This window comes from Delphinapterus leucas, chromosome 10 (genome assembly GCF_059928025.1).
Source record: "Delphinapterus leucas isolate spDelLeu-1000000601 "Yukka" chromosome 10, BTC_Dleu_Yukka2, whole genome shotgun sequence".
In the NCBI taxonomy this organism is placed as follows: Eukaryota; Metazoa; Chordata; class Mammalia; order Artiodactyla; family Monodontidae; genus Delphinapterus; species Delphinapterus leucas.
The window spans coordinates 14067440-14090071 of NC_143138.1; the positions used below are offsets into that span (position 1 = coordinate 14067440).

General features: G+C 36.8%; 2 protein-coding genes across 10 annotated transcripts in view; one reads left to right on the forward strand and one right to left on the reverse strand.

The window, feature by feature from the left end:
* The window catches only part of KDM1B (lysine demethylase 1B), a 62911-nt gene extending 50714 nt beyond the window's left edge, over positions 1-12197 (forward strand). For all 8 annotated transcript variants that reach the window (XM_022586739.3, XM_089918389.1, XM_089918388.1 and 5 more), the window contains 2 exons: positions 2645-10705; positions 10799-12197. In XM_022586739.3, coding sequence (XP_022442447.2) covers positions 2645-2728 — 84 coding nt within the window. In that variant the 3' untranslated portion in view covers positions 2729-10705; positions 10799-12197. The remainder of the gene's footprint in view (positions 1-2644; positions 10706-10798) is intronic.
* DEK (DEK proto-oncogene) overlaps positions 4961-22632 on the reverse strand; it is a 30152-nt gene continuing 12480 nt past the window's right edge. For both annotated transcript variants that reach the window (XM_022586744.3, XM_022586745.3), the window contains 4 exons: positions 11735-11870; positions 11280-11428; positions 7210-7278; positions 4961-6525 (listed from right to left, as the gene is read on the reverse strand). In XM_022586744.3, the coding sequence (XP_022442452.1) occupies positions 6514-6525; positions 7210-7278; positions 11280-11428; positions 11735-11870 (366 nt within the window). In that variant the 3' untranslated portion in view covers positions 4961-6513. The remainder of the gene's footprint in view (positions 6526-7209; positions 7279-11279; positions 11429-11734; positions 11871-22632) is intronic.

A 22632-nucleotide genomic window follows, 5' to 3' on the forward strand; every position in this document is an offset into this window, starting at 1 on the left:
GCTATTGTGAATAATGCTGCTGTGAACCTGGGTGTACAAATATTTCTTCGAGAACCTGCTTTCAGTTATTTTGGGTGTATACCCAGAAGTGGAATTGCTGGATCATATATTAGTTCTGTTTTTTAGTTTTTTGAGGAACCACCACACTCTTTTCCACAGCAACTGCACCACTTTACCTTCCCACCAACAGCACGCAAGGGTTCCAGTTTCTCCACATCCTCGTCAACACTTAACTATTTTCTATTTTTTTTATGATGGCCGTCCTAATGGGTGTGAGGTCAGCCTTTCTTCTTTCTTGATTTACTTCTGTTGAGAAGTGTTTTGCGGTTCTAATTCCTAATCCTTTCTGTGCCTTTTTTTTGCATTCCTTATAATCTTGGAGCTCATGTCCTTCATCCTCTAGATTTTTTTTACTCTGCTCATTTCGTTCCTACAATTTTTCTCTTATTTCTAGATCTTCTATTTCATATATTGGAACTGTTGAATTGATTATCTACTTTGCTGTTACTCTTTGCTGTTTTTTATATTCTAACCCTTGAGTCGATTTTTTAAACTTTGGCTCCGTTACTTTATGAGCACTTTTCTTGTTCTAAGATTATTCCTTTTTGGTAGCATTTTCTTCTTGCTTCGTAACTTGTTCCTTACATGGCTCCTGAATTCCTATTTTGTTTACTTTAGCCTTTGCCTCCCATATGTCCGAATATCCAGTCCTTGACTGTTCAGATTTGAGTGAGGCACTTTTTAAAAAGCCAACTGAAGGTTCCAGCAAGCTTGTCAACTGGAGGTTGGGGGCCCAAACATCAGGATCTATCTATAGCTCTTTTCTCTTAGTTTCTCGTTTGCATGATAGAGGCTCACCTCCTGGCATTCTGGGAACTCGAAGCCTCACTCTTAGTTATACTTAATTGCATTTTGTTTGGCACCTCACCCTGCCCTGTACCTCAGAACTCCTGGGGGTTGCAGTAGGGGGAGTGGGGAACCTGATGAGGGACCAAATTGCTCTTCAAATTCTATTTTTTATTCATTTTGGCCATGTTGCATCTTCGTTGCTGCGCATGGGCTTTCTCTAGTTGCATCTAGCGGGGGGCTACTCTTCATTGCAGTGCGTGGGCTTCTCATTGCCATGGCTTCTCTTGTTGTGGAGTACAGGCTTGAGAGCACAGGCTCAGTAGTTGTAGGCTCAGTAGTTGTGTTTCTTAGTTGCTCAGCAGCACGTGGGATCTTCCCGGATCAGGGATGGCACCTGTGTTGCCTGCATTGGCAGGAGGATTCTTAACCACCAGGGAAGTCCCACTCTTCATAGTCTTTTAAACCAGTCCTCAGTTTTTCACCCTTGCCAAGCCTCTGCCTCCATGATGGCACCAATGGCTGAGATTTATAAAGGATTTTTCAGGGTGAATTGGTTTCCCTTTGCTATTTCACACACACACACACACACACACACACACACATCCACCCAGTTTAGCAGAATAAAGTGAATTCTCAGCACTCTTTGATCTGCCTTCATACTTTGTATATTATAGTTTGGGATTATACAGGTCTTCCTGGTTCATCTAAAATAGTGTTTTTAATTTTTCGCTTCAGGGTTTTTGAATTTTTACAAAAGAATGTAATTTTAAAAACAGCTGTCTTTGATTCCTCCTTGGCCTGTGAAGAGCCAACTTTGTAGGAACAGAGCATAATGGTTGCATTCCAGGCAACAGCTGTGTACTGCTTCCAAGAGATGGCCCTATTAGACTAATGTGCCAAAGGGTCATGAACACGGTTTGGAAGTTTCTGACTTTCCTTTGCTGCTTTGATACAGTTGTTACCTCATCTTCTTATAAAAGCCATTTCTTTGAAGTTTCTGTCACTCTGTGACTCTCCCCCCCCCCCCCCCCCGCGTTTAACTGTATTCCTACTGACCTCCTGGTCATTCCCCCATTTATTAACGTCTTTGTCACCTGGATGTTTTCCATTCATCAGTTTAGGTGACATGGAACCTAAATTAGTTCACGTGGAACTTCCTCTGTTTCTTATCCTCCCTTTTCTGTGACCTACTCAACTCCCATTTCAGCTACTCTTCCCCATAACCACATCCCAGACCTTGTCTTTAATATCTAACGGTCATGAATTCAAGTTTCCTGTCCTCCTGGTTTGCTTATTCTGTTCCCACTATAACCTCCTTGAAAGTGAGGTTCTCCTGTTGACAGTCCTCACCTTTTGTCTTTTCCCTTCCTGTTGAACTGATCTATCCTTGGAGTAACCCAACTCTTTCTGTTATACCCATCTAGCAAAACTCCAGCCGTGGATGAACTGTGATTCACTTTTTGTGCTTGTTTTACTTATCACTGATTTTAACAACTAAGATTGTCTGATGGGAGGGGACTGTGTCTTATTATCCTTAACTCCAGCACCTGGCACACATAGAAAATATCTTACTGAATGTCACACAGTATTTCACGGGAGCACTGACTATATTGTAGAATAAATTTGGTGAAACATGGTGCTATGGATGGGTGAGTAGAGTGTTCATGTGAGCACACAGGAGCGACAACAGTATTTTAGGAGGATCAGAGAAAGTGTAAGTTTGTATTTACCTTTTGATTTTCATCTAAATTCTTTATACATGATCTCAAATTATACAATTATTTTTTTTTTACAGGCAACGAACAGGCATTTTCCACAAACTGTTACAGGGGCATATTTGAGTGGTGTTCGAGAAGCAAGTAAGATTGCGGCATTTTAAACAGAATTTATCTGGACCCAGCTTTCTTCTCCCAAATGGGAGAGTCTGAAAAACATGTTAAACCTCACTTTGATAAAATCAAACAAAAATCCTCTCTGGGTAGCAAAACTGAAATGTTCTAAGGTGGCATGGTAACGTAAACCCATTTTACCACTCTGAAAGCACTAGCCCCAAGAATCCTTCTGTAAGCACTTATATTTAATGGCATTTTCCATAGGTCTGACTAGCACTAAATCTTCCGGATCTCAGAATAAGGCAGAATATAACCTTAAATTAAGACCTTGGATATGATCCTTCCATGGTTGGAGATTCCCTTTAAATCTGACATTTTTTTGGCTGACCAATTTTCACACATTGAGAAACCAAGTCAATCAAGCAGGATTAAAAAAAAAAAAAAGCCATGTACTTTTCCTCTATGACAATTTATCAGTATCTTTGCCAATGAGCCTTAAGATTTTTATATAGCTCCAATATTGAGCTTTTACCTAAAATTTAGATAGAAATCTTTCCGTTTTGAATACAGCACAAACTCTTCAGTCAAAGGTAAATGAAACTTCTATTTTATATTGTACATATTTCTTCCCATTGGGTGTTCAAAAGAAATTTAAATTCAGGTATCTTTTATAAAAAAAATTTTAGATTTGTGCACTCATTGGCAAAACAGCAAAATTTTCAATTCCTTCAACAGTACATGTTATTGTATCACTGAGAATTGGGAAGAGATAGTGTGGTCTTCACACTTTAGACATAGAATATGGCTATTTTTCTTAGTCATGTTTGGGTGGATGGCACACTTTAAACAGCCTCAGTTTTGGCAACCACTAGCAGAAGGATCTTGTCAGCATAATTAAGCCTCTCCCCACTGCCTCTTTTTAAAATAACTGATTACATCTCTAGGAATATTTTTTATAGAATTACGTTTTCAGTATTCCATAGGCAGGTCCACTGGAAAACTGCAGAAAAATGTGTAATATCCTGGTATATATTACACATTTTATAAGCCATATCTTAAAAGCCTGAGTACATGGTAAATATTTACTTTTTCCTTCTTTCACTCATGACAAGAAAAAATAAACATTGATTTCAGGGTCTTCAGGATGCCCATCTTGCCAGGAAACTTCAGTTTACAGGTTAGAAATATGGGTAATTTATGTGCTTTTGTTTTAAAAAGTCTTTGAATAATTCTTTCAATATATTGGTCAGCTTAAAAAAGGACTCAAAATGACTTTAAAACCACTTTTCAAAATATTAGGTATTTCTAAAATTTGAAGTCAGCTTATAAGTAGAAATCGTATTTTATAGAAAGAACATACGGTGAACTTTAGACAGAGCTGAGACACACCTCCCTCCCCAGCAAAGTATTATACAACTGAAAGAAAGCAAATAGCAGTATATTGGTTTCAAGGTTAACACAGGAAAATGTTGATATTTAGGTTATCTGATGAGACTCATTGGTACTGATTGGGAAGTATTCTGTTTTCAAGTGTTTTATGTGTTAAAATGTTAAAAGAATAGCATGTGTCGAGTGATAAATGCAAAATATTTTAAGGTGAAATGGTTCACAGTACATTATTACTTTAGTTTCTGGGCACTTAAACTTGTATAGTGCTATAAGCAAACAAGGGGAAAACCCACCTAAATAAAGTATGGTAAATTTTTTAAAAAACCCATTTCCTGTCTCAAGTGACATCAACTAACATTTTGTTCTTTAAAGAACCACGGTACCTTTTTTTCCTTGAGTTATTTGAGTATGTTTTTCACTGCTGTCTGAAGATTTTGTAATTGAGTAGCAGTGAATATACACAATGTTTTAACTGCAGACTGTGAACCGCTGATTGTGTAAAACTGCTTAATAAAACTTGTTTTTCAAATACACTGTGCACTGTAGTGGTGAATGCACACTCTTAAGCAGAGACATCTTCACCACAAACTTTCACAGACACCAAATCAATCCCCTCAACCTCTAAACCCTCTTTAGACTTTTTAGGTCATAGGCATTACTGCATATCCCTTTCAAGTAAATGGTCACGCATAATTGTTAACTTTGATCAACTTAGTTTCATGAGAGCACTTCAAGTTTTCCCTAGTGACTTCTTTGTAATGTATTTAATTCAAAGTAAAATCAGTTACCACTGACGAGCACTCCAAATTATATAGGCTATGGGGCTAAATCCATTTAAAAATCTCTATTATGAAATACATGTTAAAACATCAAATGCAAAGAGAGAGAGGTGGTGATTTATTATTTTTATTGACAAGGTTTATAGGAACAAATTAAATATTTAAAACCAAATGCCAATTATTAAGTCTCATTTAGTTTATTCCATTAATTTGTATTAAGTATACCTTTCTCTAATGTCTTAATAACTTTATCAAGGAACAAGTCAAACCTGTGAAAACACCTGTTAACAGTCAACATATCATTTTTATATATTTCTGTTCTATGATGCAAAGACATTTTAAACACTCAGTGGTTTATCAAAGGCCTAATTCTTGTATAAGCAGCATGTTTTATTTTAAAATTAAGAGATAATTTAATAAACCGATTAAGACAGTTAAGTTAAAAGACAAAATTAGTCTCATTCAGGAGTGGTCCATACGTTGATCACCTAGAATCCTAATTGGCCAAAATTTAAAGCCTAACACCCCTGATTCCACAAATACATTAAGTTTCTTTAATGTTAAAAATAAGTCTGTTACCACTTTTGAGAAATACTTTGTCAGATACCCACTACTGTCTACACATTATCTTAATCTGGAATTACAACTGGTACTTTCACCATAATTATAAAGGTGGCCAGGTTTCCTGTAAATATCAGCATTTTATATGGGCAAAAGCAGTTAATAAAAATCAGTTCATTTATTATAAGCAAAATGTGCTTCTACTTAATCCAACTCTCCCAAATTTTTGAAATTTTGATGTGTTGATTTTGGTCTATCCTCACTATAAAATGTATCTACAGACACTGTTGCAGGGTTAACACTAAAACTATAAATTGATGACCCTTCCAAGGCAAAGCAGAGAACTATATGTTCCTTCAGTATTTTCTTCACTGAATTCTGACTTTCACTGCTCCGTCATACCATCTGGCTGAACACTGATGTTTCATAGTTTATAATAACTGTAAAGATACGTACTTATATGAGTTTAAAAATTGATCTGCACAAAAGAAATAAAAAAACTTTATATACAACAAATTCGTTTTTAAAAATACAAAAATAACATCTGTCACTCTTGTCATGCTGACAATTTGACATATATACACATGCAGGAGAAAAGTTCTGATTCAGTCATCTGGACGGCTGAAGCTTGTGTATTTTTAATATGATGAACACACACTGAGCTTTCACACTGACAGATGTGTATTCAAAATATTTCATATGCTAAATACTGCAATAGTCTCTGCATGTATAAATGCCAGTTATGGTCGTTTCTGTTCTACGATTAAAAGTATGTCTTAAGCTAATATTGCGCGCACACTAAAAACTACAACAGTTCAAGAATCTATAGTCTTATATAAAGAAATCCAAAATGTACAAAATACAACTATAAAAGCAAGGGACAATTACTGCCATGCAAAAATTTAAACTAAAAACTGCATAGAAATGCAATTTAAAACGGCAAACGCAAATTCACCTAACACTCAAGATAAAAAGGTCAGAAGGAAGTTCTACCAACACAATGCTTGCAAAGATTTAGAAAAGGAAATACATTCTCTTTGCTGGTATAATGGTATAAATCAGATCTTTAAATCCATGGGTACAGGTCATCTGTTTCTGTCCTCCTAAGAAATTAGCTGTAATGAAAGAGAAACGTTATTTCCTCATACCCAACATACAATAGTTGGAACACATAAAACCTCATTTAATTTTTTTTTTGTGGTACGCGGGCCTCTCACCGCTGTGGCCTCTTCCGCTGCGGAGCACAGGCCCCGGACGTGCAGGCCCAGCAGCCATGGCTCATGGGCCCAGCCGCTCCGCGGCACATGGGATCCTCCCGGACCGGGGCTGGGGCACGAACCCGTATCCCCTGCATCAGCAGGCGGACTCTCAACCACTGAGCCACCAGGGAAGCCCTCATTTTATTTTTTAACTTCTATTTTACTACTGTGACCTTGGGAAATCAGCTGGGATAAATATAAGACTACAGCTACTGTTGATCTTCTCCTGCCTTTAACTGGTGGACAGAAAGGAACATGTGCTTAAGTGGTTGTATGAACTCTGAGATGCCCAGCTACCCATGTACACTGAACCCACATCTTCATCTGAGGCCAGGTTTTGTCACTAATGTTCAAACTTTATTTTTAAGCTCTAAAATGGGAATGAAAATAACTATCTTTCCCATTTTGAGGAAATCTGAGCATCACATGTGATATTTAGTGACATAAATATTTTGAAAAATACGCAGTATTTGATACATGTAATTTCTTTTGTCTTATAAGTCCAAAAGGATCCAAGTTCAAAAAGTTGGATATAGTTACCTCTTTAACAGTTGTTTTTATGAACTCTTTTCTTTCAGTTAAGTCATAAGCAGGATAATTTTCATATACCTGTAGTGAAAAGGAAAAACAATGTTAAAAGTAGATTTAAAAATCCAATAATATTCTCTATCTTTGGATAATGAAGAAATGTGTGCCATCGACAAGAGCTACATGTACGTTTGAATAGTACGTTCTAACCACCAGTGGCTCACCATGTAGCATTCTACAACAAATGAGTAGTTTTAATAATACTGTATATAGAGCAGTTAACTAGCATGAAAACATTCTCAGTGTTTTATAAAAGTGGGAGTTTCAGTTGAACTAACAATAAACATGGATGAGGAAAACTTCTAGATAGACCTTAGGTTAAATGGATTCTTTATATTGGTAGGTTATCTATCAGATATTTTAGGTATCCTCTTATTTCTTCTGTTACATCATCTAACACTACTTATGATTCCTGAACTTCAACTCTAATGAATTTCAGCCTCCAGAGCATTGCTCAATCCCCTCCCCAAAGTTGTATCACTGAGATCCAGTTGTATCATTGAGTCCTCCACTCCTAAATTTTTACTCTCTAAATTTTCCAACTTGATACCTGCTGCTTGGCTTCACAATGACTTCTGGTCCTGAACTGCCATATACACCAAGCTGGCTTCACTCCTATTGTCTAATTCAAGGTCAGCAAATGTTTTCTGTAGAGGGCTAGACAGTAAATGATTTCAGCTATCCAGTGACAGTTTCCGTCACAACTACTCAATTATGTCGTTGTAGCATAAAAGCTACCATAGACAACACTTAAAGGGATGGGTGTATGTCTGTGTTACAAAGGCCCACAGGCTGTAGTTTGCCAACCTCTGCAAATATAGTCAATCATTTACATTACTCTAATTGTTTGCCCTTTGTTCTTTCTCTGTAAAACTCCAACCCTTAATTGGTCTAACTACCAACTTTTATATGGTTAAATTCTGTGCGAAAATGTAACAAATTTGAAAAGGATGGTTCCATTTTATCAACTATACTTGAATAAAGTTAAAAAAAAATGGTCCCACTTGGTATTCAATGTCAAAGCCTCCCTAGAAATCCCAAGGATTTCTAATCAGGTCCCCCTTACATTCTCATCAGTGGCAATTTCATCCCCTTATTCAAGTGTCCCACACTCCTGCTCTCAGCCAAGAAGCCATTATTATGAATTCCTTCAACTTCCTGACGTGCCTGTTCTCCTCCAGTTCATTTGTGTCTGGATTCATCAACAGTCCTGTTTCCTCTACCTCTGCAGGGACCCAACACTCAATGCTCCTGTACCTTCATCTTCTTTCCCAGAATTGTCCCTTAGCCTAACGCATGCTTCCACTCCCCTCTGACCTTAAAAAGTATTTTATCAACTTGTATCTTCCCCCAATTTAATTACTAAATCAGAAGCTTTCACTTTCCTCACTATTAATTCTGAGTCCAAGGGACAACCCTGGCATTTACCACCCTTCAAAATTGCTATTATGTGAACAACTGTCTCTTAATTGCTGAGTCCAAAAAAACCCTTACGTTCTTCTCACCTGACCTCTCCATGTTATTAACAATCCCCTTAAAATTACACAAATGTATTCACAAAACTCATTCAAATGAACAGAACTAGTCTCCCTTCAATTTTCCTTCCAGTCTGCCCTTGTCCCTCTCCCCTAAAGGAAACCAGTTATCAATTTGCTGTGTATTCCAGACCTTTAAAAATGAGTTTATATACAAACATATAAATATATCAATGGCAATATAGTTTTTCTGTATTTACACAAATAGGGAAATACCTCTGTTTTAAAAATCTGACAATACCTGGAAGGTTTTCCATATTCTTTTGAACTGCTACACAGTTCATATTCCAAAAATATGGATGTACAGTTTAAACATTTTCCTACTGATGACCATTTAGGTTGTTTCTGACTTTTCAGTATTACAGACACGCTTAACATTACTGAAACCATTTTCTGCAGGTGTGACTATGTCTTTAGGATACAGACCTAGAAAAGGAACTGCTGGGTTAAAGGGTATTTGCCATTTACATTTTAATATACTACCTAATTATTCTCCAAAGTTATTACAACTTAAAGGATGAGAGTACGTTTCCCTATTCCATTGCCAACCTTGAAAACTGTTAACCTTTATAAAGATTTTGTTAAAGCTAATAAGCAAAAGTATTTCCTTTTGATTTCTATCTTCCTCATTAGTAGGGAAGGTTAATGTTTTCACGTTTACAGGTCATTTATGTTTCTTTTCTGTGACCTGACTTTCCACAGCCATTGTCCAATGTCCCATGTAAGTTAATTACCTTTTCTTAGGCCGGGAACTACCCCTCCCTGCCCCTTCTTGAAACTCTCCTCGCTTGGCTTTTACAGCACTATTCTCTCTGGCCTTCCTTCTACTACTGACTCTACGATTTCTTACATTTTGTAGGAATTACTTCCCAACTCTTTGATGATAATGGTCTCCAGGACTCTGTCCTTTGCCTTTCTCATCCTTTACCTTCTTCTCTAGGCCACCTTATCTTCTGGTTTTAACTCCCAGCAATATCCTAGTCTAGGTTTCTCTCCTACCTTGGAGAATTACAATGTTCACCATTTCTCCCACTTGGATGTTTCAAATACTCCATCTTAAAATGTCTAGAACAAAACTCATCTTTTCCTCAAGAGGTAGCCTTTTGTTCTACTCCCTATTATGATTAATGCACCCAAGCGCTTACACCCACACGGAGCAACCTGTGATCAGGCTCTCTTGATTTCAGACTTGGATTATGGCAGCCCTGTAACTCTGATTATGATGTAAAGGTTTCTCTTGACTCTTGTCTCATTCTTCACCAGTCCGTTCTTCTTGATGTGTCTAGGATGACACTTAAAAAATAAAAATCTTTTTTTTTTTTTTTTTTTTTAAGAGTCATCCTAGACTGCTCCTGCCAAATACCTTTCAATAACCTACCCTGCCTCCCAATTCCTCATTAGCTTCAGGGAGAAAAATCAAACTCTGTAACAACACATATAAAATCTGCAGAATTCTTTAGTATTCTCTCCTAACTTCTGTGAAGAATTCCTTCCAACTCTAGTCTTCAGCCAAATTAAACTAATGACTATTCCTTGCAAATTAAACTAATGATTATTCCTCGCAGTCATTATGTGTCATGTTTTATGTGAATGTGTTGATGTTCCTCAACTGTATGAAAGCTGAAGCTCTAAGACCTCTTCCAAGATGCCTTTTCAGACTCCCCCAACCCCCATTCCCAAGCAGGTACCCTCTGTTCTGTGGTGGTGTGGCACCCTCTGTACTCTTCTAACACAGCTTTCACACACTGTACTAAGTGACTAAAACAGCTGCCTCTTTCTACCCACTAGATTACACAAGACCCCGAAGCCAAATAATGGCTTCTCCTGCTCCACCTCTAACATCTATCCCAGTGCCTGATATGTAGCAGAGGCTCAGCGAATGCTGAATAAGAAAAACAGTATGTCTTAAAAAGGTAAAGAATATTCCACCTTTGGTACATTTCAAATTTTAATTTCATTTTACCATAAGAAACTAGATTTTAAAACCTTCCAATTTTGGTCTACAGTATGGAATCGCTACAGAATCATATTCAAGACTAGATCATTTCATTTCCTGAGAAGCATCAGAAGAACTTAAGAGAAGTTTGAGCTAAGAACCTAATCTATAACATCTCATTTATCATAGTAATATTGAAAATAAGGTGGTCCACAAGATCCTGCTTATTTAAACTAACATAATCTAGGGGTGCATCAATAAAAATAGTTGCTATATCAGGAAAAGAACATCTACGGAGTTTGAAATGTATTACCTTAACTTTACTCACTGTATACATTCAAATGTTATTTACGAAATGACTCCAATAGGGCAGGTTGTGACTATTTTACTGAAAGTGGTATCCCAGCACCTGTAAGAATACCTGGCATGTGGTAGTTCAATAAATATTTGTTCAATGAATGAATGCACATAAGAATCTAGCTTCCAAGTGAGGGATGGGTGAAAGAATTTTTCAAACAGAAGCAAAATGATCTCAGCATTTGTCCAATTACCTCTTTGCAAATCTGTTTCATTGTGACTTCCTCCAAGTTAGCACTGGCCAATAATTTCTTTACTGTTTCCTTTAACTCTTCATCTGTAGGAGGCTTCTTCAATTTTTTAATTAAAGGTTCATCATCTGAACTATCCTCAGATTCACTTTCTACAAGTAAGACATTTTATGACATGAAAATAAATTTTTCTTATATAGCAAAGTAAATTAATATTCAAGACACATTAGGAAGAACTCTGTAAGTATTCATCAAATCCTTGAAAAGGTATTAGATTAAAAAATTAAAAACTATAAAAAACTGGTATACTATTTTCCCCCCTCAAATGTTCCTCAGAGTTTACCTATTTTCCACACATGCTTAAAAACTGTATTATAAAAAAACAAAACAAAAAAACCTGTATTATAGCATATAATGTGTATCTTTAGGCTGCTGAAAATGTGTCATTTCTAACATACCTTTTTTGGAACTATTTTGATTCTTCTTGGTGGTACTGCTATCTGCCTTCTTAACATTAGCACTTTTTACAGACTTTTTACTTTTAGAAGTGGCTTTCTGTTTGGGTTTTTCTCTTTTGGATGTCTTTTTTGGTGGCTGTTGGAAAGAAAAACAAAGTACATACGCTGATGAGAGATTACCTGCGATCCCTCTACTGCTCCACACCCCTCAACAATATTAGAGAAAATTAATGTGTTCAATATCACCAATAAAAAATTATTACTATTAATTTTTGAGGTGACTAATACACTCAATGAACTTAATTTTATCCCAACACGAGACTAGTCAGGTGAGGTCAAGAATCAAACATTAAAATTATTAGGTGCTCACATTTATTACACACTATAGATAGAAAACTGTCTACCCCTCCCTTAACTAAGGTCTACCCCATCAGACCTTAATCTTGAAAAAAACTCTAAAATATAGGTACTATTAATATTCTGTTATTTATTGTCAGTCTCTCCCAACTAAAAGGTAAGTTCCATGAGGACAAGGATTTTTTTGTTTTCACTGACATACCCCTAACTCCTAAAACAGTGCATGGTGCAAAGGAGCTGCTCAAAAACTATTTATAAATGTATGAGGAAACGAAGGCTCAGAGAGGTTTTGTCCAGTCACATAATAAAATAAAGAAGTGAGATTCAAATAGATCTGACTCCGGAACTTGTTTTCTTAAACACTAACTCACAGATAATAAAATAAAAGCAAAGTATACACATACGGTTAGATTAAAATGACAAAATTATAGTTCACTGTAACTTTGTCTTAAGCAGAGTCTATGAAATTAGGAAACGTTAATTCATTAACGTTCCTGAAGGTAAAAGTACCTGTATATAAGGCAAGTACCTCAAGATAATTTAAAATCTCATCTTTACACACCAAAAACACCGCAAATCACTTTTGACAGAATGTTTCTCCAAATGTTTTATACTCTGAATTTCAGATTATCATCAAAATTCAACCTTTTTTTTTTAAGGACAGAGACATTATGTTGAACGTAAAGAAAAATTAAAGTACATAGACCAACCTGTTCTAAACTTAGGTGGGCTCAAGCTATTTCTAAGTGAAGTTCATTGGATTTTAGTGCTTGTCTTTCCTTTTGCTACACTGCCATCCACTGTACATATTTACTTAAGTATAGTATCACCCTACACTACCTCAATAATACACTGTTGGCCGGAAACTAGCTAACCTATCTAGTTTAACTGCGACTAAAAAAATGGATTTAAGCAGTGTCAAAGGGCCAACATGCTTCTAAAAATAGTCTATAAGCTTCACCTATGGATTTTTGCTATTTAGAGGCCATTTATACTTTTTTCCTAATTCTCAGAGGTGTTCCAGACATGGGGGTTGCTGGAAAGGCATCAATGGTTCATCAATTTTCTATGACTAACCTGAACTAAGTTTTAAGTTTACTAAGCATCCACTTAATTCCTAAGAACCACACGAGGCTCTGAAAGGAAATACTAAAAATTCGTAAGTTCTGTTGATGCACTTAATACACAGAATAATGACTATTATATATCACTCATCAGTCAAAGGTTAATAAAATCTGGACCTGCGGGTCATTCAAATATTTTATAATAAACTTAAGTTATTACAGAAAGCGTGGGGGGGATGAGGAAGGGAGAGCAACAATGTTATAAGCATTACCACTTGATCCCCATTCAAATCAGACAGTTAGAATCAGATGATTAAAATACTTTCAGAGCCTTTAAAGGCCAGGGTATAAGGTAAAATTTTAGAAAGAACACACACTATGGTGCCATTTTAAAACCTGCATTTGGGAGTAGTAATAGTTTGATAAAGCATAAAACTGTGCAGTGATAAATAAAGGATAATCAAGCCATCTCCATAAAATGTTACTATTGGGGCTTCCCTGGTGGCGCAGTGGTTGCGTCTGCCTGCCAATGCAGGGGACACGGGTTCGAGCCCTGGTCTGGGAAGATCCCACATGCCGCGGAGCAACTGGGCCCGTGAGCCACAACTACTGAGCCTGCGCATCTGGAGCCTGTGCTCCACAACAAGAGAGGCCGCGACAGTGAGAGGCCCGTGCACCGCGATGAAGAGTGGTCCCCGCTCGCCGCAACTAGAGAAAGCCCTCGCACAGAAACAAAGACCCAACACAGCCAAATAAATAAATAAATAAACAAAATAAAATTTAAAAAAATGTTACAATTGGACAAACAAAAAAAATTAAAGCTAAGCTTCTTTCTATATTTAAATCTTCTAAAAGGGAGAGTGTTCTACAGTTTTTTAAATGGACAACTAGCCTATTATCATCTATTAACAAAAAGGTTGCAAACATACTGTCAAAAGTACTATAGAAGATACAACCTAATAGATAAGAGTGTAGGCTGTGGAGGCAAGCTGCCTAGTTTCAAATTCTAGACCCAGTACATCTTTGGGCCCTAGTTCCCTTGTTTATAAAATGAGGGAAATCGTAGTACTCAGTCTTAGGGGGAGTAACTACATTAATACACAAAAGTACTTTTAATGGTGCTGGGCACAGAGGAAACAATAAATATTAGCTATTACTACTATTATGAGTGCTTCCTTTTGTAAAGGAATTCTTTCATCATACAAATGTAATTTCCTCCAATAACTTGAAGTTTTCTTTAAAAGGCAAACACATAGAATAGATACATAGAATAGCAGTAAGACTGCCTCAGTGACACCTGTGTTAACTAACCATGATACATCATGCTTATTTCATTACATTCTGGTAGAACTGGACCCACAAATAACCGAATCTCTGTAATAACAAATTATGTTATTTACACTGGAATTCGCTTATCTTTAGTAACCAGTTACAAATTACTCTGTGACAAACTTAAGGTAGGAATTCAGTAAAGTATCTTTTTCATACTGGTAAGTGTTGGCATGGGGAAACAGTGAAAACTGGGTAGTAAAATAAACTGTAGAAACGCATACTTATGGGTTTCATCTTGAGCAGGGAGGCAATCAGATAAATAACTCACATCATGTGCTTTAGCCCTGCAGCTGCTAAGAATCATTTGAGCTGCCCTGAAGATGAGATATTATGTATAGGAAAAAAAGGTAACTTTGGGAAACAGGGCATCTCAAAAGACAGACCTTGATATTGGAACCCAACGTACAATTTTTGGCAGTTAAGGCAAACATGGCAATCTGGTATTTCCGAGGTAATGAAAAGGGGCCCTGGGAGAACTGAGAAGTAAAGTTAAAAAACATGCCTACTTAAATTTTACATGACCTTTCAAGTCTTCATTACTTTCATTCCCCCTCCTGTACTTAGGAAAACCTCACTCATGAGTCTAAACCCAACTTAGCAATCACCTCCTCCAAATCTTTTATAATACCACCAATTTGATTAATCTGTAATCCCACAGTACTTGACCTACAATTCATTTGCCCCTTCTTTCTGGAAGGCACTGTGAAGCAGTGAATTAGAACACAGGTTTTTAGAGCCAAACTTCCTTGGTTCAAATCCTGACTCCACCAGTGACTAATTTTGCATTCTCAGGCAAGTCACTTACCCTTCTGTATCTGATTCCGCATCTGTAAAAATGGAGGTAATAATACCAGACTTTGCTAAATTTAACACTCCCCCCTCCCACACCTTATCTCAGATACTGGGGTACATTTTGCAATCTACATTAAAATGATGCCTTACAGGCATTGCAGATTTGACAAACTATGGCCATGTTTGTAAAATTTTGTGAGGATCAAATGAGTGAATACATAAAAGGCACCAAAGAAATATTTAACGTATTTATGTTTTTTAAACTGTAGGTAGTTGCATGTCTCTTCTCCCACTACACTACAAGTTTCTTAAGGGCGTTATCTGACAATCTCCACAAGAAGAGACACCTATCTAACTTAGCTCTATCTGTCCCTAACAACCACAAGAGTGTTCGCCATAAAGTAGCCATGTAAATATTTCTTGCCATGTTCACCTCTGTATATCGTTTGCAGGATCTGGTTTACCTGTACTCTGAACCCAGGACCTGGTTAAAAATGTAATTAAAAGGAAAAAGAAAAAAGGCATTTGTATAGCACTATTTTCACATACACGATCTATGACCTAAAAAACAAAACAAAGCAAAAAAAAAAAAAATCCAAAGACAGTTGATCTCATTAAAAGGAAAATTTATCTGGGTAGTTAAGTGAGCCAATGTCTTACAGCTAGTAAGAAGCAAGACCTTGATTAAATTCAGTGTGCCTCCTGCTGCATTAGTTGCTTATAGAAATGACTAATGTACCTATGTATTTCTTTAAGCCAGAGGTGAAACTACTGAACTAAACCAATGCAGTAAGTCAATGATATCATAATCTATTTATCATACTGTTAAATTTAACTTTTTCTGTTACATACAAATGTTACTGATAATAACAATGAATAAAAAATGTTGGCAGAAAATACAGAAGGGCAACAAAGGACAACCAAACTCAGTATCAGGGCTGTCTCTGGCCCTCACCTCCTAACTTTGTATGGGCTCAAGATCATTTCTCTAAAAAAAAATTTTTTTTTTTTGAAGCCAAGATGGGCCTTCGGTGTAATCCAATTTTACATAGTTTTCTCCAAATCTTTCTTTTGTTATGCCAACCTCTCCTGTTTATCCTTTAAGGCTCAGATCAAATTGCTACTTCCTATGATGTTTCCCTGTCTGGATCTTTGCTCCCTACCTGCCCCTAGAAAGAGGCAAATACTCCATCTTGAGCAAACCACTTTCTTAGCTCTTAAGTTATACTTTACTGTACTTTCTCCCTCCTAATCTTTGACCTCTCCCCTCCTACCAACTAGATTGAACGGCTTAACACAGAGACTCTTATTTGTCTCTTGATCTCCACTGCAGAGCTTAGAACTGGCACACAGCAATTGCTATGTAATTATTTGGAAAACTGGGATGGGAAAAGATCCTTGAAGACTAGATAACTTTAACGATCTATTCCAACCCTGAGGTTCTATTTCATTAGAATCACTCTGCTTGCTAAGACAAACATTTTTTCTATCAATAGCAGTTAGCCAAACTTCTTGATTTTTAGTATCAGTCTTCTGGCACAACTTACCTAAATAGGTTGTACATTTGAGAGAGAGAGAGAAAAAATCAAGTGTGCGGCCTGGGGACCCATGTATTTTTTAAAAGCACCACAGTAAAATGAGAGAGAAATATATGGTCTAGATCTGTCACCAAGCCTTTTCTATGAAGTGCCAGACAGTAAATATTTTGGCTTTTGCTGGTTCATATGGTCATTGTTGTACATTCACCTTTTTTTTTTACAAATATTTAAAAAATGGAAAAACCATTCTTAGCTTCTCGGCTGTACCAAAAAAACGGATCTGGCATACAGGCCATAGTCTGCCAACTCCTAGTCTAGATCATGAACTACTGGAGACATATAGGGAAAAGGCAGAGCCAGATAAAGAGATCAATAGGATCCTTTATGTCAATAGCTTTTAGTTTTAAATTTTTTCCAGCAGAAGTGGATATATGCCCATATTAACTTTCCTAAAGCTACTGCTTAAAATCAGATTTGGACATAAAGCTGAAGACAAAAAGTATGACCTAAAGCTCTGGAAAGTTGGTTATTTATTATATCCTCAAAGTACAAAAATGAGGATATATCACCTTCTCTCATGGAGTCAAGACTAAATAAGCAAGATGTGAAAGTACATGGCACACAGCAGATCTCAATAGTATCCTCCTTGTTACATACCAATAAATGCTTATGGAATGAGTGGTACTTCTCCCCAGATAGACTGTCAGTTCCTGGAAGACAGAGGCCATGTCTCTTTTCCCCACTTAGCAAAATGCTCAGGTAGAATAAGACAACCATTCTGAAGGAAGGAGAATGATCAATCTACCCCCAAAGGTTATATTACACAGCCATGCCCAACCACGTGGGTTCTCTATAGTCTGGCTTCAAGGTACGTTGCTCTAGCTTCATCTCTAACTGCTTTACTTCTGGACAAACTACCTAACCACAAACGTGTCTGTCACAGTACTTTCCTACTCCCCATCTTTGTTCACGTGTCCAACTTTCCTTTCTATCCCCAAGGTCAATTTCAATTGGTATTTCTTCCATCTCTCCCCAAAGCTGTCACTCATCAACAGAGAGATTCTCTTTCTTTTGAAATCCTATATTAAGCGTCAATCAAATGGTATTTGGGTAGGAAAATATTTTCTGTAACCCCAACAGCACTTAGCACACTCTCAATTTATTGAACTGAGCAATCAAAAAGTGATTACATTAAAAACCAAGTACTGGCCCCCTATTTTAAGGCTTTTTAAAAATATTCTGAATATTTCAGTAATTAAACACAGTACGTGGCATTATAAAGCAAAAACCTTGGAAGTACTTATGATACTTAACACCTTTGTTATTTAATCAAATAGGAGGCAAGACTGTGAGTCTTTTAGCAAAATGTATGGGAAAAAATTAGGTGAAAAAAAAAAAGAAAAAGCTAGTTTCCAAATTCTCATAGGATTTATTTCTAAGATTCTGGCTTGCCATTTCTGAATATGCTGTGAGTGGTTCAATCAGGACCATCCAGTACTGTAGGTATTTTTTACATGCTAAAGGGAAACAGATAAAACTGAGAGCTGCCATTAATTTCAGGTAGTACAATGTACCGTCATCTAAACTTTTTACAATGTACTGTAGTAATATAAATTTTTAAAAATTTGAAGGAGATTTTCCATGTGTCTGATAACCGTGAAGGTATAGAATCAGAGGAATGACACGAGCACTTTTTGAAGGAAGGCAAAAAAAAATTCTTGGGAGAAGGCTTACCTATCTTTTATAGGCAGCAGGGCTATTGAAGGAGGGTCTCCAAAAAAGACGCCTGTCACAGAGCCAGAATCCTGTCCTCACAGCAGAAAGGTTGTACTGGGTGAACAGATGAACAAAATAAGTATTAGCTTAAAATACACTATTCTTTTAACAACTTGGCTGAGAAAACTCGAGAGTGCCAAGAGTAAAGAATGTGCAAACCTTGCTATATTCCACAAAAGATTATGAAAGCAAGTTTAACCCTAAACAGATTTTATTATGGTAATTATTCAATTTTGCCTTCCAACAAAAGGTTTCAATAGTTTATATAATTCTGTAATTCCTTTGATCAGATTGAGATGGGGGAATTCTTATTTTTTAGAACATATTTAAGGACTAACAAAGCTTTCACGTTCACCCTCCCACCACTACCAAATAATTTCTCAAATGGCCCAAATGTTTATCAAAACTATAACTGAAAATTTCTCTCACTTGGTAAACATTGTAGGATGGCTCACTCAGCATCACACTTTTTATCTGCCTTCCTCCTATAGACGCAGGAAAGCTAACACTTGGGTCTTACTAGCCTCCTCTACAACTAGAGGTGGCTGGGTAAAAAGTTCTGGCCAATGAGATGTACCTGGACATCTCTGGTAAAAGGTATCCCTGCCAGTGGGGGAAAAAGCCAAAACATCACTAGAAGAAATCCCTTTACTCTTTTTTTATCTGGAACAGGGATACAATGCCTAAAGGTAAAACAATCATCCTGAGATCATGAGGTTTAATGCCACATGTAAAGATGGTGGCTCAGGAAGAGACAGTCCCCAAATTCTTAGTACCTTTCTTGAGCTGCTCTACTAGCCCAGAATTGCCTCTCTGCGGACTTCTTGTCCTGAAAGAAAAAGGGAACTCCTGTTTTGGACATTATCAGTAGGGCTTTTAAGTATTCAGAGCTTATGATATTCCTGATGTATCTGGGAACATTCAGATAAATTCAACACTCACAAAGTAAATATCTATAGTTTGTTTTATACTTTCCTAGAGATAAAGAGTATTTATAAAAACACTAGGAAACAAAAACTGAAGAAGCATTAAGCTAGCTTTTAAGGGTCTAAAATATAATTAGAATTGTTTTCTCTAATGTGGAGAGCACTGCTTCTCCGTTCTTTTTTCTGTACTCTCAATAATTTCTCTGTACCTAAGGTAATACCTGTTGTGAACGGCATGCCTGAGTATCATTTAATCTCACTGGTTCATTTCAGGAATCCTCCCCTAAAGATCTACTCCAATGTGTAAATCAGTTGATTTTCATAATAAGTTTACAGAAAATAATTAAACCTCTATTCTCTCATTCTAAAGAAATCTGATCTATCAGTTTCTTCCTGGTTCCAAATTGCTCTCCTTCTACTGCCCTAAGTAAGCAAATGTCCAAGAGCCAAGGTGATAAAGAAGTTTAGACCAGCTCTTTTATAAAGGAATTATTACCCAGGTCACACTCAGAAAGAGCACCTCCTTATGTGAATTAATTCTAAAGAAAAAGAGAATTAAAATTCACTGGGAACCGCTCGCTGCATATCATAGAAACAGAGGTATAGGTACAGAGAACCTCAAACAAAATGTCTTAGCAATTGCTGGCTAACATGCTAAATGTGACATATTTCATATAAAAGACTTAAAAAAAAAAACAAAACCCCTGTCAATTGTTTTAACTGCAGTTTTCAGTGATTTCAAACATACATTTTAAAATAATATTTACTTATAAATTAAGTATCCTACTCTTTCACACAGCTAAATATGGAAAGTAGCAGGTGAATAATATTCAGCCTCATATAACTGGCTAATGAACAACTATAACTTGAACTGGATTTCTGCTTAAAACTTCTGACTTCAGCAATATGATACAGATTATTTGGTCCAAAGCTCTCAATTTACAGAGGAAACAAGAAACAAGTTCAGTTATTTACTCCAAGAATCTAAAATAGAACAAGCAGCTGATCTTAACAGGGAGAACTCTTATCTATGAAGGAAAAATTCATTTCAGGAAATAAAAATAAATAATATTAACCCAGTAATTTTCCATGAAAAAAAATCTGCAAAAAACATTACATCTATAGGGCTTCCCTGGTGGCGCAGTGGTTGAGAGCCCACCTGCCGATGCAGGGGACGCGGGTTCGTGCCCCGGTCCGGGAAGATCCCACATGCTGCAGAGCAGCTGGGCCCGTGAGCCATGGCCGCTGAGCCTGCGTCTGGAGCCTGTGCTCCGCAACGGGAGAGGCCACAACAGTGAGAAGCCCGCATACCACACACACACACACAAAAATTACATCTATAAGCAATCCTCAACTTTTCCAATCAACCTGCAATTCCTCTGTATAGCCTCTTAGAAAAGAGGTCCTTTCATAGTATTGACCAAAAATACCTCAGTTTATGAAGTCCCTAACAAGGATGCCACTTAACAGACTCCTCAAAAAAAAGAATAAGGGAAAACAAAGTTACTATAGAAATACTATCCTTCCTGCCAACACTTACCTTTCAAAGGCAATCAGAGCCTTTCACAGCAATGGAATCAGCAATAAAGTTTTTGAGGAGGATGGCCCTAAATTTGAAGGAGTCTTTAAAGAAATGAAGAATACCTATGCTTGCTAGAGGGTGATTTATCAGGAAAAAAAAAGATTTCTCAGTCCAGATTTTCCTGGCATTATATTTTATGAAGTCTGTCAATACCAGTCCAAGTAGAAAAACCAAAGCAGAAAACAGAGCATTATGATATAGCTTTTAGATTGTGTGGCTTTACATACTTAATGTCTGAAAGGCATTTTTGTGTTTTTTTTTTTTCTCCATGGATTTTCATCATTTGACCTGGGTTTCTAGCAAATGATCCTCATTTAAGGCAATGAAGAAAGAAAGGCTTTGATCTGTAGTGGGACAGTTCCATTTGTGATCATTATCCAGGAACCAATATGGTTATAAATCAGGAGTCATCTACATTCACAGATGTCAACTAACTCTATTCAGAACAAAGGGACAATAATCTGGAAAGCAAATGAGAAAACGAGTGTAAAATATCCTCACTTTTTAACCTGCACCTTAGTAATGACAAGAAGACTGGATTTATAAATCTTGCATATGGTAAAATGTCATCTTAATACTAATAGTAATAGCAGCAGCTAATACTTATATAGTACTTGTGCCAAGTACTACTCTTAAGTGCTTTAAATAAAGGCACTTAATACAACCCTTGGAGGCTGGTACTATCATTATCCCCATTTTAAAGGTGGGAAACTGAGGTACAGAATTTACAAGTAACTTGCCCAAAGTCAAACAGTGACAATCAGAGTACAGCTGGGATTCGAACCCAGTTTCCAAAGGCCATGCTCCTAATCATCTTGCTTCTACAAAAAAAATTAGATGTTTATATTCTACGACAACTTTTCATGCTTTAAGTCTGCCTTTAAAAAGGTCTTGGGAAGCGTGCATAGTGAATACACAATAGTAGATAACCCAAAATTTGCTGAATGAGGAAATCTATTACTGCAAAATTGCCACTATTTATATTCACATATAAATAACACGTTTTCCTCCTACATGTCCTTAAAATCTATTCCATAAAAACCCTAGTGCTCAGATTACTCATCTTCCTTCATACCAAAAATATATTAAGATACTAGTTATGAAACACCTGCTGGATCTGTAGTATCCTTTTTAAAATTATGAAGCATTCTATACTTAGCTTTATAGAAGTCTTTATAAAATCTGACCTTAAAACAAGCAGGGATTTTAAATACCTAAAGACAAGTATACACAAAATGCACACCTATAAAATCACAGTTCACCACATCTTTATTCTCTCTAATCCAGCAGTTATCAACTGAAGGTGATTTTGCCCTCAGGGGACATTTGGCAATGTCTAGAGACAGTTTTGGTTTTCACAGCTGGGGGCTGGGGGCAGGGATGTGCTACCGGCATCTAGTGGCAAATACTCTGCAATGCACAAGACAGCCCCCTCCAACACCAAAGAATCATCTTGGTCCAAAATGTCAAGCCACATTAATCAAGCCCCTACATAAGACAAGGGGGATTACCCAATTTACAGAGCAAGTTC